This window comes from Scyliorhinus torazame, chromosome 18, assembly GCF_047496885.1.
Source record: "Scyliorhinus torazame isolate Kashiwa2021f chromosome 18, sScyTor2.1, whole genome shotgun sequence".
NCBI lineage: Eukaryota > Metazoa > Chordata > Chondrichthyes > Carcharhiniformes > Scyliorhinidae > Scyliorhinus > Scyliorhinus torazame.
The window spans coordinates 61,439,015-61,457,109 of record NC_092724.1 but is presented as its reverse complement, the minus strand read 5'-3'; the positions used below and the strand labels follow the sequence as shown (position 1 = coordinate 61,457,109).

The following is an 18,095-nucleotide window of genomic DNA, read 5'->3' as shown; positions in this document are numbered from 1 at the left end:
ACTCAAACCTACCAATACATTGTTTTATAAACCGTGATGTCTAACCAAGAAAATGAGATGGGGAAAGTATTAAAGGGTGTGTGGCACAAGGAATGTAATGAGAAACCACAGTCCTTCTGGACCATGAGCAACTGAAACCTGTGCTGTTTTAAGAATGCCCCAGACTCGTGATGGGAAAGCAGTACCCGTGCAAAGCAGATTTTAATACATTTTTTTCTGGGCTTCTAAATTGCAAGCAGAGAGTTGCAATCATGTTAGCCGTCTTGATCAACCAAACTGATCCAAAACAGTCTGACCACAGGGATGACTAAGAATAATCTAGGGTTAAGGTGGTCTATTCACAATAAGTGGAACCAATATTGAATTGGATCCTGGTTGGTGTTTTCATTATAAGTGGAGGCAAGGATAATTATGTATATGTTGATGTGTTGAGTATTAGCCTCCGTTTACAAAACACTAAATCTGGAAATGGTCAGACTTCCATTTTCAATATTAGTTTTCTTTCCTCTCTCCCTTTTCTCTTCCTCCCCTGTACCTCAAATATGTAGGCAGACTGTGTTCATAGTTTGTTATAATACACCATAGGCAGATATCCTGTGTTTTCTTGGTAACTGGTGGCAGAACTTCGGCCTCTCAAATGAAAGTTTGGAATCTGGTGGGTGCAATCAACAGTCTCCTATTAGGCAAATTCTCCTAACTCTTAACCACGCTGTTGTTGGAATCTGCATGTTAAAGTTGTGGCTTGGTCAGACTCTGGCAAAGTTTAAAAACTAGTGTTGGAACAGCATCTCTTGGCATCTGAAGAGAACAGACCAGTATTAAGAAGCGCTAATCTAGAGTTTGGCCTTTTAAAGAAGAGGTGTTGTGAGGAAGTATTGGTAGGGAATTATTTTTTTTCAACATAGGATTAATGTATTTTTTTTATTTTCAAGGATTTGCCACTCAAATACAACAATTATTCAAGAAGACCAGTATCCTCCCTACCTGTCAGTAAAAGTAAACTCAAGAGTGTGTCCTTTTACGGTAAGCTGATACTATCTAATCGCATACAAGGACAAGCAAGCAAATTTTTAAACTTGAAAAGTGGAATTTTTTACATGCAGAATTAAATCACTTTTTCGTCACCAATATTGAACTGTTTAGCAGAAACAGTAGGATGGAAACAACCTGCTAGTAATAGTGGGGGGATAAACTACGATCCCTAATGGAAAACCATGGTCTAGTTATAACAAGTTTCTTATGCTGATACCATGCCATCTAGCATTTTTATAATTCACATTTTTTCTCCACCCACGCATCCATCCCCCGCTCACCCTTGTCTCGTCAACAACTTTGCACACGCTATCTCTTTCACTGTCTCTCTCATTCTGGAATCAGGATCACCAAGAATGCACCTTGATCAGACTGCAGTTTGCTCATTGAGAAAGCTGCAAATTGTAAAGCACCGCAAGTGTTACTGAATGTTACCTAGTGCTAGGAATTTTGTAATTTGTGACTGATTCTGTACCTTGTAGGATCAGAATGAAAGGGAACAGATGGATTTGAGATTTCTTTTACTACTGGTACCAGGGTTTGATTTCAGTCCAATCAGATGAGATGATCATCCAGCTGGAGATGATCATCCAGCTTGAAGGATCCTATTTGAAATGATTATGGGTAGCCTCTTTAAATTTCTACTCCTAGCTTGGGAGCTTGCTCGGAAACTCTCCAAGCATGGCTTGTATGTGACTTGGACCAGTGCAATAAGCCTGCCACAAGCAGCAAACAGCACTTAGAGGAAGCAACAGTAGTTGGATAGAGTGAACACGCAATTTTGATTTTGATATTAGTGGGCAAGGAGTGAGTGGAAGAACTGGATGTGGGGATATGCTGTTGGGTGAAATGGAAATATTAGTTTGTGGTCCAGCACCCAGCTATTGTACTGTTGAGCTCTACCTGAACAAGCAGCTGGGAGAATGGAGATAAATATTTGTTATTTTTTTCTTTTAAATTTAGAGTATCCAATTTTTTTTTTCCAATTAAGGGGCAATTTAGCGTGGCCAATCCACCTAACCTGCATATCTTTGGGTTGTGGGGGTGAAACCCATGCAGACACAGTGTAGCCACCTGGGTTGGCCACTTCCCGACTTAAAATGGAGATCCGCAAAGACTACAGGGAAATTCAGCCAACACAGGCAAAAACTAGCAAGTGCAAAAATCCTGTGTATCAGAACTTGCAAAAGCCCAGACCGCACTGAAACTCACAGCCATCTGCATACTAAATGAGCGATCCCCGAGAACAATCGAAACATTTAAGGTGAATAAGGCCAAGCCAGACTCCTCGGCGCCAGCAGGAGGCAAGACAAAGGAAGGCCAACGGACACCTAGGGACCGCCCAGCGATCAGGGAACAACTCCAGTATTGGAGAAATCGATCCAAGTGATCGGAACGTAGTCCAATCACTTGGAACCAGATACGGGGTCCGGCCCGAAGCCCCTGGGGACTATAAAATTTAGTCCCCAAGTTCAAATCGTCCTTCTTGGCAGGGTCACTCAGCAACTCGAACCAACCCTTGAGAGTGAACTGCCTAAGCTGCCGCATCAACCAAGTAAGTCTCCAGTCAACGCACGCTACGAGATAGGCGCTTTTAGCTACCAGTCCATACCAGCTTTTGAATCCTGCAGACTCCGATCGAACGAAAGGCCATTTGTTCCCCTGACCTGGTGGGCCAGTTCCGAAGCTAAGTATAGGCCTTTTAGTGATAGAGAAGAGTCTAGAAAGTAGAGTTTATGCATGACTAGTGATTTACTGTGTATAATAAATGTGTTTTGATTTGAATCTTACTAATTGGTGTATTGAGTTATTGATCAGCACTTGAACTTGAACCTCGTGGCAGTATCATAAAGATACCTGGCGACTCTAGAGCAAAGGTTATAGAAACAGAGCAAATTCAGTAAAGACCCAACAGGCAACGAATTAAGGGCCAACCAAAGTTAGCAACAACAGGGAGAATGTGCAAACTCCACATGGACAGTGACCCGGGGCCGGGATCGAACCCGGGTGCTCAGCGCCATAGGCAGCAGTGCTAGCTACTACGTCACTGTGCCGCCCCAAAGATGAATAAATATTGGGGTGGAAACTGCATGAATCTCCAAGAAAGACTGATGTGCATTTATGCTTTGTCTTTTGCAATCTCGGTACATTTCAAAACGCATTACATAGAATAACACAGTACGCAAGCTGGGATCGGCCCATCTGATCCATGCTGGTCATGTTCCACACGAGCCTTCTACTCCATTGTCACACTCTATTCCTTTCTCCTTTTGTATGTTTGTCTAACTTCCGCTCAAGTGCAACTACTATAGAGAGTGAATCGATCTCACAATTTTGTATAGATGTGAAAGCTCTGTTTGAATCTCTCAAGCCTGTTTTCAGAAAGACACCGCTGCTTCTGGACAGGGCTGCTCCTGAATTTCCTTTGTACAACTACTTGAGTTTTCAGTGTAAATTTCCTGACACTTTTGTGCTGGTCAAGGTGACAAATGTTTGTTAGAATTTGCAATTATTTCATATCAGACCAACCAGTGTTAATAACAAACAATCCCATCTCAGTCTAGCACAGCTAATTGTAGTTTCCTCCATTACACTCAACAATTCCATTGACCTAATCTCTATTGTAGCAGTGAGACAGAGTCGCCATTTTTCACACCGCCTATTCCATGACCTCTGAGTGAGGTTGCCAATTTGTCACAAATTAAAACAAAATAACAGCATTAGATAAAAATACAGCAGCTTTATCACATGCCTCCTTAACATGCAGGAAGTAACGTCCACTGCCTCATTGACAATGGTCATGTTCTCATTGACAATGGTCATGTTTTTGTAGAAGAGTTAAGGATCACAGTAAATTTTTTTGCAGGACCATGATGCATGTATCGAAAATATTTTTTAAATTGGCCACTAAAAACTTTAGTGGCTCTGTTCCTAATTATATGAAAATCAATGCAATTGGATTCTGCACCGCCTTCAACGATCACTCGCTAATGTTAATTAATGTGTTAATTAACTGAAGGCACAATCATGTCAAATCCAGAACCAATGCGGACTAACGGTGGGTACCATGTTTCAGTCCACTTCATATTACTTATCTATCAGTTTATCCTTCTGTTTCTTCTTCCCCAAGTAAAAAAGCAGGTAATACTTTCATGTGCAATTTAGGTCTTCAAGTAACAGGGTCGGCAACTTGCCATTAGAATATTCAAATGTTTTGCTTCCAAAAGACTGAAAAATATAAAGACATACCAGAGCTCAAAATCTAGGCTTTGCAACTATTAAACCAAGAAAATGTATAGTTTTAAAACTGTATTTTTTATATATACCAATGAAATATTTTGTTATCACCTTGTAATGCAGGAAACACAGCAGCCAGTTTATGTACTACAAAGTCCCAGAACAACATTACAATACTAACCCATGTAATTTTATTTGTTATGTTGATTGAGTGATACTAGTGGCCATCCCATTGGGAGAAATCCCTGTTCTTTGAAATTGCAACATGTGATCTTTTATATCCACATGAAGGCAGTCACAACCTCACTTTAACATCTCAACCAAAATATGGCGTTGTCTTGCTAATGTTCAGTTGGGAGACGTTTTGGCTCACTCGAATGGCAAAGAAGCACAAGAATAGCTGTGTAAAGATAGTCTGGTGATGGACATCTGCTTTACAAGTTTAGTGAGCAGGGTTAAGGAGGATTTTCTGAGGTGGGATAGTCGCTCCTTATTGTTTGCTGGCCGGGTACATGCGGTCAAGTTTTGCCAGTGCTTGCTGGTGTTTTTACCAAAGTCATTTTTTATGGGGGTGAAAAGGTTGATTTTGTCATTTAAAGGGGTGCGTAAAGTGGCAAGGATTAGGAGGACGGTGCTCCAAAGAAGGCGACAGTCGGGGGGGTTTGTCCCTTCCAAACTTGCTAAATTCTTATTGAATGGCGAACGCTGGGAAGGTGCGGGGTTGGAGTAGGGAATCTGAGACTTGTGGGTGAAGTTGGAGGGTGGTTTCTGTAAGGAGCCGGGGTTGCGGGTGCTGGCAGCGGGTTTGTGCCTAGGAGGATGGATGCAAGGTTTTGGGGTTGGGAGGAATGAGGGCTGGCTTGAGGGTTAAGGATTTGTTTTTAGAAGGTTGATTTGAGGCCTTAGAGGAGCTTTAGACAAAGTATGGAGTCCCCCGGGGGAGGGGTTCAGGTATATGCAGGTGTGGCATTTTGTAAAAAAGGCCTGCTCTACTTTCCCGGTGGCACTGCCCACCTCATTGTTGGAGGGGGTTGTCTTGGTGATTTATGGGAAGATGTTGGAGGAGGACAGGGCGTCTCCGGGGGGGGGGGGGGGGGGGGGGGGTGGCATCAAAGCCAAGTGGGAGGAGGTGTTGGGGATGGAGCTGGAAAAGGGATTGTGGTGTGAGGTGTTGCTGAGGGTGAATACCTCAACCTCCTATGCGAGATTGGGGCTGGTTCATTTAAAAGTGGGGCGCAACTGACAAAGTCAAGATTGAGCCGGTTTTCAAAGGGGTGGAGGATGTGTGTGAGCAGCGCAGGAGGGGTCCCAGCCAATCATGTGCATATGTTCTGGCCCTGCCTGAAGTTGGGGAGGTTTTGGGGGTCGTTCTTCAGCACCATGTCAACGATCGTACATGCGGACTTCAAGCCCAATCCCCTAGAGGCCATATTCGGGATGTCTGAGATCATAGAATTTATAGTGCAGAAGGAGGCTATTTGGCCCATCGGGTCTGCACCGGCTCTTGGAAAGAGCACCCCACTTAAGCCGTCACCTCCACCCTATCCCCGTACACCAGTAACCCCACTAACCTAAGAGCAATTTAACATGGCCAATCCACCTAACCTGCACATCTTTGGACTGTGGGAGGAAAAGGGAGCACCCGGAGGAAACCCATGCAGACGTGGGGAGAACGTGCAGACTGCACACAGACAGTGACCCAAGCTGGGAATCGAACCTGGGACCCTGGAGTTGTGAACAAACTGTGCTAACCACTCTGCCACCGTACTGCCCACGATACAGGCGGGTGCGAGAGCAGATGTGTTTTGATCACTCGCAGGCAGGTCCCTATTGGGGTGGAGGTCACTTTTTCCGCCCTCTGCTTCGGTGTGGCTGGGGGACTTAATGGAATTCCTGTTTTCAGGAAAGGTGAAGTTCGCCTTGAGGGGGATGAGTGAGGGGTTCCACAAGAGATGGGGTCTGTTTATATCACATTTTGGAGAGCTAGTTGTCACTACGGAAGGCAATGAGAATGTCAAAAGCAGAGACATGGCAATTATTTAGCAGATTGACTGGCTGTAGAAAGGAGTTATTTTAGTGGGTGCGAGTAATGGCTGATGATTTTCTTCTAAAAGTGCTGAGTGAAAAATATTCAATTGAACATGGGTTTCTGAGTGACGAGGAAGGTGAAGTGATTGGAGATTATAAATGTTTGGGTGATGTCAGTATTCGGTGCTAATGAAATGTGCTATTTTGATATACAAGGCTGAGATTGAATGACGACAGAGTAAAAGAACCATCAGAGAAAGGGGCTTAAGAGGTCTCTTCATGTCACTGTTCAGCGCAAGAGCTGATTGAGATTAGGGAAGAGAGGTTACTAGCAGGTTTGGGAGAAAATTAATTGGTAATATTCTGTTCAAATTCTGATGAAAGGTCATCAATCTGAAACATTAATTCTGTTTCTCTCACTGTAGATGCTGCTTAATCTGAGGAATTCCAGTATTTTCTATTTCAGATTTACAGCATTAACTATTTTGTTTTCGTAGCAGATTTGGGAGACTAGTAGATAATGAGAGCATTGAAGATCGAAGAGAAGAGGTGGTACAGCTGAGTTGCTGAAAAGAACAAAATGTTCTTTTACTGGAGTAGCACAGAGAAGTTGAGATGGGACCCATGCCATCACCACAGCTGTTTGAGTGGGTAACATGTTGCAAAGTGGAGTTAGAAGGAGGGATGGCCTATGTAAGTCAGAAGCTAGCCGCATCAATCTGGATTCTCAGTCATGCATAATGTGTTGAAATGATTCATTTAAGGATAAATGTCAATTTCAAAGTTGGAAACTGCAAATAGTAAATAATTTTGCATACTGTTTCATTATTTGAAACACGTTTGCTAGTTCACTAGCTTGGAAAGAAATCGGGTTACAAAGTATCAAGACGTGGAGAGTGGAAAGGTATAGATGGCATGCAAGATCTGTGTCCCCACCAATTATAGGTTTTGTTCATTTGTTTTGCATGTGTCCAGCCTTGCTAGCGCAAACTGACAGCTGAAAGTCTAGAACTACCCTTTGTTTTTGAAGAAGAGTGTTTGGCCAAGTTATTCCGTTGTTTTCCCCATCTCGTCTTATTGCTATCTAAGTCTGTCTCGGGATATTCATTGATCTCCTGGTTAGAAGGATGTGATAATGAGATTGGGTGGAGAGGTGAGAGAAGACAGAAACACCAGCATAGTTGAATGGAATTGCCTTGTTTCCTTGCTGTAGGTGAGATTTCTGTTCGTAGGGTGATCTTTCTGCTCCTGAAACAGAAATGAAAAGAGAATCCAGACCTGCTTTTAATCTCCTGTTGCTACGTACATACACAATTATTTTTTTCCAAAAAAGGGGCAATTTTAGCGTGACCAATCCACCTACACTGCACATCTTTGGGTTGTGGGGTTGAGACTCGCGCATTAACAGGGAGAATGTGCAAACTCCACATGGGCAGTGGGCTGGGATCGAACCCGGGTCCTTGGCGCCGTGAGGCAACAGTGCTGACCACTGCATCACTGTACCACCCAATGATAAAGATATATTGAATACGTTGTGCGAAAGACTTTAGGTTGAACACTTTGAAGGCCTGAATGATCTTCAGTGGCCTTAACTTGCAATGTTGATTGACGTTGAATTTTATTACCAAAAGTTTGTAACCTTCCGTATTTTTTTAATTTAAGAGTTACTTTTCATCAAATAAACCTGGAGTAGAACCAAAAAGACCATGTCGACCCATTGATATCACACCACTACTCAATTTGACATCTCGTGGAGCTAACTATTTAAATATATTTTGGGGACATTTTGCCAAGGTAAAACCCTCATTGCACTTCAATATGTGACTATTTAATATAATGTTTTATTTCTTATAATACAACTCGACATTTGTTATTGTGAGAGTTTTTGTTATGCAAGTATCCACATTAGCATTTTATTTGAAGGAGGTTTGTATCTGCCCATTAAATTTAACTGTTTCTCTGATTATTTCTTCTAGCGATATTCTGTGGTACTGTACCTGGTAAAGCAGCACATAGTGGCAGAATTACTGCACAAACTTCAAGTGAATGAAACCAGAGCTCCTGAAATTTCCAAGGAATTAAGTAAGTTTTTCTGAGAATGTGATATTGTGGCTTTTCGTACATGATAGTTCAATTATGATATATTCAATCATGTGATTGTTTTATAATGGTGACTTGGATAAAGTGGCCAAATGTGTGATTACTAAATTTGCTGATGGCCCATAGATAGGAAAGTAAGTTGTCAAGAGGCGACAGAGTCAACAAAGGGATTTAGATTGGTTAAGCAAGTAGGCAAAAGATGGAATATATTATTTGAATGGAGGGGGACTGCAGAACTCTACTTACGGATCTGGGTGTTCTGATACATGAATCACAATGTTGGTGTGCAGGTTGATGTTTATTGCAAGGGGAACTTAATATAAAAGTAGGGAAGTGTTGCTGCAGCTGTACAGGGCCTTTGGGTTATTGTGTTCAGTTTTGACCTCTTTACCGAAGCATGGCTATGATTGCAAGCAGTTCGGGAAAGTTAAAAGCAAATTACTGTGGAAGCTAGAATCGGAAACTAAAACAGAAAATGGTGGACAATCTCAGTAGGTCTGACAGCATCTGTGGTGAGTGAATGGAGCTAACGTTTTGAGTCTGGAGGACTCTTTCTCAAAACTAGAGAGAACTGGAAATAGGGTGAGATTTATACTGTTGTGGGTTAGTACTAGGGCTGGTTTAGCACAGAGCTAAATCGCTGGCTTTGAAAGCAGACCAAAGCATGCCAGCAGCACGGTTCAATTCCCGTACCAGCCTTCCCGAACAGGCGGCGGAATGTGGCGATTAGGGGCTTTTCACAGTAACCTCATTTGAAGCCGACTTGTGACAGTAAGCGATTTTCATTTCATTTCATTTCATTAGGAGTGGAGCAGTGGGGCTAGATAGAGGGCCAGGGATGGGTGGAGATTGACAAAGTTGCCGTGGACAGAAAGACAAATGGAATGTAAATGGTGGTGATCATAAGTAAGAAGAGTGCTGATAGTGGCACATTAAGAGATCAGAATGTGACTTCCGGTGATGGCGGGCGGGAGGCAAGCCGCACATTGGAAGGCTCCCGTTCGGGAATGGCACTTTCGGGGTTTAACAACCGGTTCCAGGGGCAACAGAGGCGGTAAAAGCAGGGAGAAGGCACAGTGAAGGGAAATGTCGAAAATAAGTTTTTTTTAAAAAATCGGCCGTGAAAAAAGCGGCTGAAAGTCCGTCGGGGAGTGTAAAGGTCACCGCGGGGTTGGGCAAGAAAAGTGGAGGCTGGGGTACTAGAGGAGGTTGCATTGCCCACAGCTGAAGAAATGACTATGGTGATGGCCGCGGAACTCGAGAGGCAGTTCACAAAACACATGGAGGCGATGAGGAAGGAGATGGGGCAGTATTGAAAGTGCTGGTGGAGGAGGCGATTGCCCCGGTGAGGGCGGCGGTGTTGAGTGCAGTGGCGGAGTTGCGGGAGCAAGGTGAGGCGCTGAAGGAAGTGGAAGAGACATTATTGCAGCACAGTGATCAACTTACTTCGATGGGGAAGGAGATGCGGAAGGTGATAGAGATCACGAGCCAAAATGGACGACTTGGAAAACAGATCCAGGCGACAGAATCTGAGGATTGTGGGTCAGCCCGAAGGAGTGGAAGGCCCGAGGCCAACTGAGTATTTTGCCACGATGTTGGTGAAGCTATTGGGGGAGGGGAATGATCCCTCCCGATATGAACTGGATCGGGCTCATCGGACGTGGAGGCCTGTACCAAAGAAGAGTGAGCCGTCAAGAGTAGTGACTCTGTGTTTTCGTGGGTACAGCGTGAAGGAGAAGGTCCTGTGCTGGGCAAAGCAGAAGCGGGTGGTGCAGTGGGCTGGAGCTGGTATACGCATATTTCAGGACTTTACGGTGGAGCTGGCGAGGAGGCGGGCTGCTTTCAGCCGGGTGAAGAAGGCACTGTACATCAGCAAGGTGCAGTGCGGCATAGTATACCCAGCTAAGTTGAGGGTGACATACAAATCCAAAGACTTTTATTTCGGGACGGCAGAAGCAGCGGAGGAGTTTGCGAAGGCAGAAGGACTGTGGCTGAATTGAGAAATAGTCATGTTATGATATAGCCTCATGTAACTGTATTTTTTCACTGCGTGCTGGTGTATGTGCTAAATGACCCATCGGTGTATATATCTGGACAAGGGAAGAGATGGGACTTTCACTTGCAATGATGGTTCTTCGGGGCTTGGGTGTGTATGCGGGGTTTGTGTGCTAAAGGGGATTTCTTGGTTTTCCTGGGGAAAGAGACCCGGGCAGGGGCCTCCATGTTGGCCGGTTTAATCCGGCCAGTGAACGGGAGTGGGGTGGGGGGAGGGGCTGCGGCTATCAGAGCCTGGCACAACGGGTTCCGATGAGTCTAGCCGGGGTGGAAAGATGGGGGGGAAGGAACAGAGGTTGGGGGGAGGAGTTTTGTAAGAGGAAGTGGAGGGGAGGAGGGGGGGGGGGGGGGTTACAATTCATGGGTGTCATTTGCGGTACTCTTTCGGAGATTGGATGGCATTGAATGTTAGGGGGAGGGGGGGGTGGACTCTGTAGGTCAATGGTGACCATAGGCGATTCCTGATTCCTTTTTCTTTTTTTTTTCCTTTGTTTTTTTCCACCGTGGGAGGATTTGTTTTATTTGATGCTTATATTGTCAGGTGGGCTGTTGTTTTGGGTGGTGGGGGGGGTGGGATCGTTGTTGATAAGGGGATTGACTTTGTATTTGTTACCGTTTACTGTTTGTTGGTGCAGTGTAAATTCTGAAGAAAATGTGAAAATGGAGAATAAAAATATTTTACAAAAAAAGAGATCAGAATGTGTTGAGGAACAGGAGGTAGGCAGTTTGTCGAAGGACAAGTTGGAGCAGGGAAGAGATAGTCCTGGGGGTGGGGGAGGAGGGGACAATGGTGAAGGGAAAATGGGTCGATGGAAGAAATGAAAATAAATTGATAGAAATAAAAATGGGGTGAAGGTGGGGGTGAGAGTTCACAGTCTGAGGTTGTTGAACCCAATGTTAAATCTAATTAGAAGATGAGGTGTTGTTCCTCCAGTTTGCATTGGGTTTCACTGGAACATTGCAGCAGGCCAAGGGTGGACATGAGAGCAGGACGGTGAGTTAAAATGGAAAGCGACAGGAAGATCTGGATCCTGCTTGTGGATGGACCAAAGGTGTTCTGAAAGCAGTCACCCAGTCTGCGTTTGGTCTCTCCAGGGTACAGTAGCCCACATTGGGAGCAGCAAATGAAATAGACCAGATTAAAGGAGATATGCTTGAAGCGCTGCCTCACCTGAAAAGAGTGTTTAGGGCCTTGAATGGTGAGCAGAGAAGAGGTAAAGGGGCCGATGTTGCACCGTCTGTGATTACATGGGAAGGTGCTGTGGGAAGAAGATGAGGTGTTGGGGGTGATGGAAGAGTGGACCAGGGAATGCTGCCTGGTGAGTGAGGGGAAGATGTGTTTGATGATGGAATCATATTGGAATTGACGGAACTGCTGGAGGATGATCCTTTGACTGCGGAGGTGGGTTGGGTGAAAAGTGAGGACAAGGGGGACCCTATCCTGGTTATGGGAACAAGGGTGTAAGGGGGTGAGAGCAGAGGTGCGGGAGATGGGTCAGTCACGGTTGAGAACCCTGTTGACCACAATAGGTGGGAAGCCACAACGAGGGAAGACATGTCAGCAGCACCGTTTTGGAAAGTGCCATCATTGAAACAGATGTGACGGAGGCAAAAGAACTGGGCGAATGGAATGGAGTCCTTCCAGGATGTGGGGTGTGAAGAGTTGTCATTGAGGGAGCTGTCTGAGTCGGTGGGCTTGTTTGGGATACTCGTGGACTATCCCCAGAAATGGAAATAGAGGGGTCCAGGAAGGGAAGTGTCGAGGATGGACCATGTGAAGGTGATAGAGGGGTGGAAATTTGAAGCAGAATTGATACATTTTTCCAGGTCCAAACAAAGTGGCACCGAAACAGTCATCAATGTACCAATAAAAGAGTTGTGGGAGGGGGCAGGAGTAGGACTGGAAGAAGGAATGTTCCACGTACCCCCTTAAAGTCAGGCAATACTGCGACCCATATGGGTATCCTTTGGTTTGGAGGAAGTGAGACAAGTTTAAAGGATAAATTATTGAGAGAGGACAAGTTCAGCCAGACTGAGGAATGGTGGTGAATGGGTTGTTCAGGCCTCTGTTCGAGGAAGAAGCAGAGCGCCCTCAGACCATCCTGGTGGGGAATTGAGTTATAGAGGAATTGGACATCCATCATAAAGAGGAGGCGGTTCGGGCTGGTGAGCTAGAAGTTGCTGATAATATGTAGGGAATCCGGAATTGTGGATATAGGTGGGAAGGGACTGGACAAGAGAGTATGGAGTCCAGATCGGAAGAAATGAGTTCAGTGGGGAAGGAGCAGGCTGAAATAATGGGTCTACCTGTACAGTCTGGTTTGTGGATTTGGGGGAGGAGGTAGAAGTGGGCTGTTTGGGGTTTGGAGATTAAGGTTGGAAGCTGTGGAGGGAAGATCTCCAGAGGAGATGAGGTGAGTGATCCTGGAAACAATGGCTTGATGCTCGGTGGGGTCATGATCCAGGAGGAGGTAGGAGGAAGTGTCTGAAAGTTGGCGCTTAGCCTCTGCGAGTTTGGGGAAGAGTAATGGAGGCTGGGTAATTTATCAAGGATTAAATAGAATATTTTTGCTCAACCAGGGAGGTCAGGAAAGTGGAGTTGAGGTCATGATCTTATCAAATAACAAAGCGTGCTCGAGGGACTGAATAGCCTACTCTTGATCCTAATTCTTGTGTGTTCTTCTGTTCTGCTGGGAGTTATTAAATCCAGGGCGCTACTGCAGTAAGCATGTTAGTTGACGGGAAGAAACAGTTCATTGCTCCCCGTCCTTTGCTTTTGTAACACAGGAATCATGGTCGTTCTTGTCCAAACCACTTCTAAAATGGTTTGTTAGGAGTGGGATATATATTAAAGTTTTACTTGCTAGTTTCCATAATTTAATGAGTATGCTGGTCACTGGCAGTCTTAATTTTGAGGTGTGCAGGTAATGAGCTTGTTTAAAGTGTTCATTTGATTATTTTCAATTACTTCTAACATTTGGGGCTGAAACTTATAAATTTTAATGTTGCGTTAACATGTTGGAACCTCCTGAACATAAGTTGCACAACAACAGGGAGCTGCTGATGTAGTGGTAAATCTGGAATTGAAAGCTAAACTCAGTTTTCTTTGTTCTTGAAACCCACCTGGTTCACTAATGTCCTTTTAAGGAAGGAAATCTGCTGCCTTTACCTGTTCTAGTCTACATGTAACTCTGGACCCACAGCAATTCGATTGACTCTTAACCCACTGAAATGGCTGAGCAAGCTACTCTGTTGTGGAAATTGGGGATGACCAACAAATGCTGGCCTTGTCAGTGATGCCCAAGTCCCATGAAAGACTAAAAAGAAATAATGTGGAGATGCCGGCGTTGGACTGGGTTGAGCACAGTACGAAGTCTTACAACACCAGGTTAAAGTCCAACAGGTCTGTTTCGATGTCACTAGCTTTCGGAGCGCTGCTCCTTCCTCAGGTGAATGCAGAGGTCTGTTCCAGAAACATCATATATATAGACAGATTCAAAGATGCCAGACAATGCTTGGAATGCGAGCATTAGCAGGTGATTAAATCTTTACAGACCCAGAGATGGGGTAACCCCAGGTTAAAGAGGTGTGAATTGTGTCAAGCCAGGACAGTTGGTAGGATTTCGCAGTCCAGATGGTGGGGGTGAATGTAATGCAACATGAATCCCAGGTCCCGGTTGAGGCCGCACTCATGTGTGCGGAACTTGGCTATAGGCTTCTGCTCGGCGATTCTGCGATGTTGCGCGTCCTGAAGGCCGCCTTGGAGAACGCTTACCCGTAGATCAGAGGCTGAATGCCCTTGACTGCTGAAGTGTTCCCCGACTGGAAGGGAACATTCCTGCCTGGTGATTATCGCGCGATGTCCGTTTATTCATTGTTGCAGCGTCTGCATGGTCTCGCCAATGTACCACGCTTCGGGACATCCTTTCCTGCAGCGTATGAGGTAGACAACGTGGTACTCGTGCGACTCGGCCAACTGTCCTGGCTTGACACAATTCACACCTGTTTAACCCATCTCTGGATCTCTAAAGATTTAACCACCTGCTAATGCTCGCATTCCAAGCATTGTCTGGCATCTTTCAATCTGTCTATATATATATATATTTTCTGGAACATACCTCTGCATTCACCTGAGGAAGGAGCAGTGCTCCGAAAGCTAGTGACATCGAAACAAACCTGTTGGACTTTAACCTGGTGTTGTAAGACTTCTTACTGTAAAAAGAAATAGATCAAGGTAACTCCTAGCACGCAATTATATTCCCCACTCTCTTCAGATGGGGAATGTTCGGTCTTCCCAAGATTTTGAACTCGAGTCCAAAGCTGCATTGAACTTATCAATTGGATTGAATGGTTGTGGTTGTTGTCACGTACTAGATAAGTTGCCAGTTGCTGAACATGTTAAATGTCAACAAATTGTATCAACTTCTGTCCAAATACTTTTCTGCTTAGAATGCGCCGTCTGAAAAGATGGTGGAAGCAGATTCAATAGTGACTTTAAAAAAGGAAGTACATACAAGCTTGTAGGAAAATTTGGCTGTGTGGAAATAATAGGTATTTGGGACTAAAAGAGACTCTTTTCAAAGAGCTGGCATAGGCAGAATGGACTGCTTCTGTGCTGTAAGATTTTTGTAAGCTAGATTTAAGATTTGCTAAGATTCAAAAAGTTGCAAATTCTTGTTTCCTCCCCCAAGCAGAGTATCTTCTCAATGCAAGATAAAAGTTATTGCTGGTATTGTTTTACTTTTCATGTGAATAATATAAGTTATCCTTTTTACATTAAAGTTCGAAGAAAGCTTCGACTGGAACCTGACAACGATATTACCACCACAGGCCTCCGTGTTTCTCTTATGTGTAGTGTAAGTATTCTTATACCGTTGCAGAATATTTTCTGAAAGTAAAAGAACTGTAAATCTCAAATTCTCCAAATATCATCAAACATAAGTGGTTTTAAAAGAATAATTAGTCATAGAAGCTTACAGGCCCTTCAGTCCAACTTGTCATGCGCACAGTTTTATCACTAAGGTAGTCCCAATTGCCCGCATTTGGCCCATATCCCTCTACACCCAGCTTTCCCATATAACTGTCTAAATGCTTTTTAAAAGACCAAATTGTACCCACCTCTCCTACTGCCTCTGGCAGCTTGTTCCAGACACTCACCCACCCTCTTAAAAAAAAATTGCCCCACTGGACCCTTTTGTACCTCTCTCTGCTTACCTTCATCCTATGCCCTTTAGTTTTAGACTGCCCTACCTTTGGGAAAAGATGTTGACTATCTACTTTATCTACGCCCCTCATTATTTTATAGACCTCTGTAAGATCACCCCTAAGCCTCCTATGCTCGAGGGGGGGATAAAAGTCTCTGTCTATCAAGTCCTGGTAGTGTCCTCGTAAATCTTTTCTGCACTCTTTCTAGTTTAATAATAGCCTTTCCATAATAGGGTGACCATAATTGTGGGGCATGGTAGCACAGTGGTTAGCACAGTTGCTTCACCGCTCCATGGTCCCAGGTTCGATTCCCAACTTGCTGCCTGTGCGGAGTCTGCACGTTCTCCCCATGTCTGCATGGGTTTCCTCCCACAGTCCAAAGATGCGCAGGTTAGGTGGATTGGCCATGCTAAATTGCCCTCAGTGTCCGAAAAGGTTAGATGGGGTTAATGGGTTACGGGGATACAGTGGAGGTGTGGGCTTAGATGGGGTGATCTTTCCATGGGAATGGCCTCCTTCTGCACTGTAAATTCTATGATCTATGAACTGTACACAGTATTCCAAGTGTGGCCTTACTTTTTTTTTTAAATTTCTTCTCCTTTTTCACATTTTCTCCCAAATCTACACCCACCAACAATAAACAATAATCAGCAACAAATGTCAATCCCCATAACAATAACAACGATCCCATCCTCCCACCAAGCCCCAAAAATTAGCCTGCATGTTTACATAAACAAATGACAAAAAGGAATCCGGGATCACCCATAGTCACCCTTAATACACACAGCCCCCCCCCCCCCAACTAATGTTCGATGTTATCCAGTTCTTGAAAGTGCATAATGAATAATGCCCATGAATTGTAGAACCCCTCCGTCCTTCCCCTCAGTTCAAACTTAACCTTCTCAAGAGTCAAGAATTCCAACAGGTCCCCCCGCCATGCCAGGGCACAGGGTGGAGAGGCTCTCCATCCCAACCGGATCTGCCTTTGGGCGATCAACAAAGCAAAAGCTACGATATCTGCCTCCGCCCCCGTTTCCAACCCTGGCTGGTCCGACACCCTGTATATGCCCCCCCCCCCCCCCCCCCCCCCCCCCCCCCCCCGGCAACGCTAACACGCATCTTCTACTCCTTCAAAGAATCGGCTCACCCTTGCCCTCATGAGGTATGCTCTGTATACCACCTTCAGCTGTATCAGCCCCAACCTCGCACACGAGGTGGAGGCATTTACTCTCCGGAGCACCTCACACCAGAACCCCTCCTCTATAACCGCTCCCAACTCTTCCTCCCACTTTGTTTTGATCCCTTCCAGTGGTGCCTTATCCTCTTCCAAAATAGCCCTGTAATCCGCTGACGCTACCCCCTTCTCCAGTCCCCCTGTCGTCAGCACCTCCTCCAGCAATGTGGAGGCCGTTTCCTCCGGGAAGCTCTGTATCTCTTTTCTGGCAAAATCTTGAACCTGCATGTATCTAAACATTTCCCCCTGCTCCAGCCCATACTTCGCTTCCAGCTCCTTCAATCCTGCAAACCGAACCCTAAGAAACAAATCCTTTAGCGTCTTAATCCCCATCTCCTCCCATTTCCGAAAATTTCCATCCCACCTCCCTGGCTCAAATCTGTGGTTCCCCTGAATTGGCATTTCCCCTGCCCCCAACCCGAAGTGTTGGCGAAACTGCCTCCAAATTCTCAATGAAGCTATTATTACAGGACTCCCTGAGTATTACCCCGGAGCTATCGGGAGTGGCGCTGTTGCTAGTGCTTTCAGTACCAACCCCCTGCACAAACTCTCCTCCATTCTGACCCACTGGGAATCAACCCCTTTGACCCAGCTCCGCACCTTCTCCACATTCGCCGCCCAATAGTAGAACGTCAAGTTCGGAAGACCCAAACCCCCTGCCTGCCTTCCCCTCTGTAGCAGCACCTTTCTCACTCTGGCCACCTTCCCTCCCCATATGAACGAGGTAATCCTTCCCTCAATCTCTCTGAAAAAAAGCCTTTGGCAGGAAAATCGGTAGGCATTGAAAAATAAACAGAAATCGCGGCAGCACATTCATTTTAACCGCCAGTACCCGACCCGCCAGTGACGGAGGGAGACGATCCCACCTTGCCAGATCAGCTTTCACTCTCTCCACCAAACTAGATGTTGTACCTGCGAAGCCTCCCCCACTCCCGGGCAACCTGCACCCCCAGATACCTAAAGTGAGTCCCTGTCCTATGGAATGGCAGCCCCCCCCACCCCCGGCCAAGACACCACAAAATACTCACTCTTGTCTAGATTCAGCTTGTACCCCGAGAAAGACCCAAATACTCGAAGTAGCTCCAGTATTCCCCCTCGGACACACTCGGTTCCGACACGTATAACAGCAAGTTGTCGGCAGGTAAGGACACCCTATGGCAGTGTTCTTCAAACTTTTTTTCCGGGGACCCATTTTTACCAGCCG

General features: G+C 45.3%; 1 protein-coding gene across 2 annotated transcripts in view; it reads left to right on the top strand.

The window, feature by feature from the left end:
- The window catches only part of LOC140395248 (E3 SUMO-protein ligase PIAS4-like), a 178,624-nt gene that overhangs the window by 122,176 nt on the left and 38,353 nt on the right, over positions 1-18,095 (top strand). For both annotated transcript variants that reach the window (XM_072482806.1, XM_072482805.1), the window contains 4 exons: positions 933-1,023; positions 7,960-8,091; positions 8,274-8,379; positions 15,235-15,308. In XM_072482806.1, coding sequence (XP_072338907.1) covers positions 933-1,023; positions 7,960-8,091; positions 8,274-8,379; positions 15,235-15,308 — 403 coding nt within the window. The remainder of the gene's footprint in view (positions 1-932; positions 1,024-7,959; positions 8,092-8,273; positions 8,380-15,234; positions 15,309-18,095) is intronic.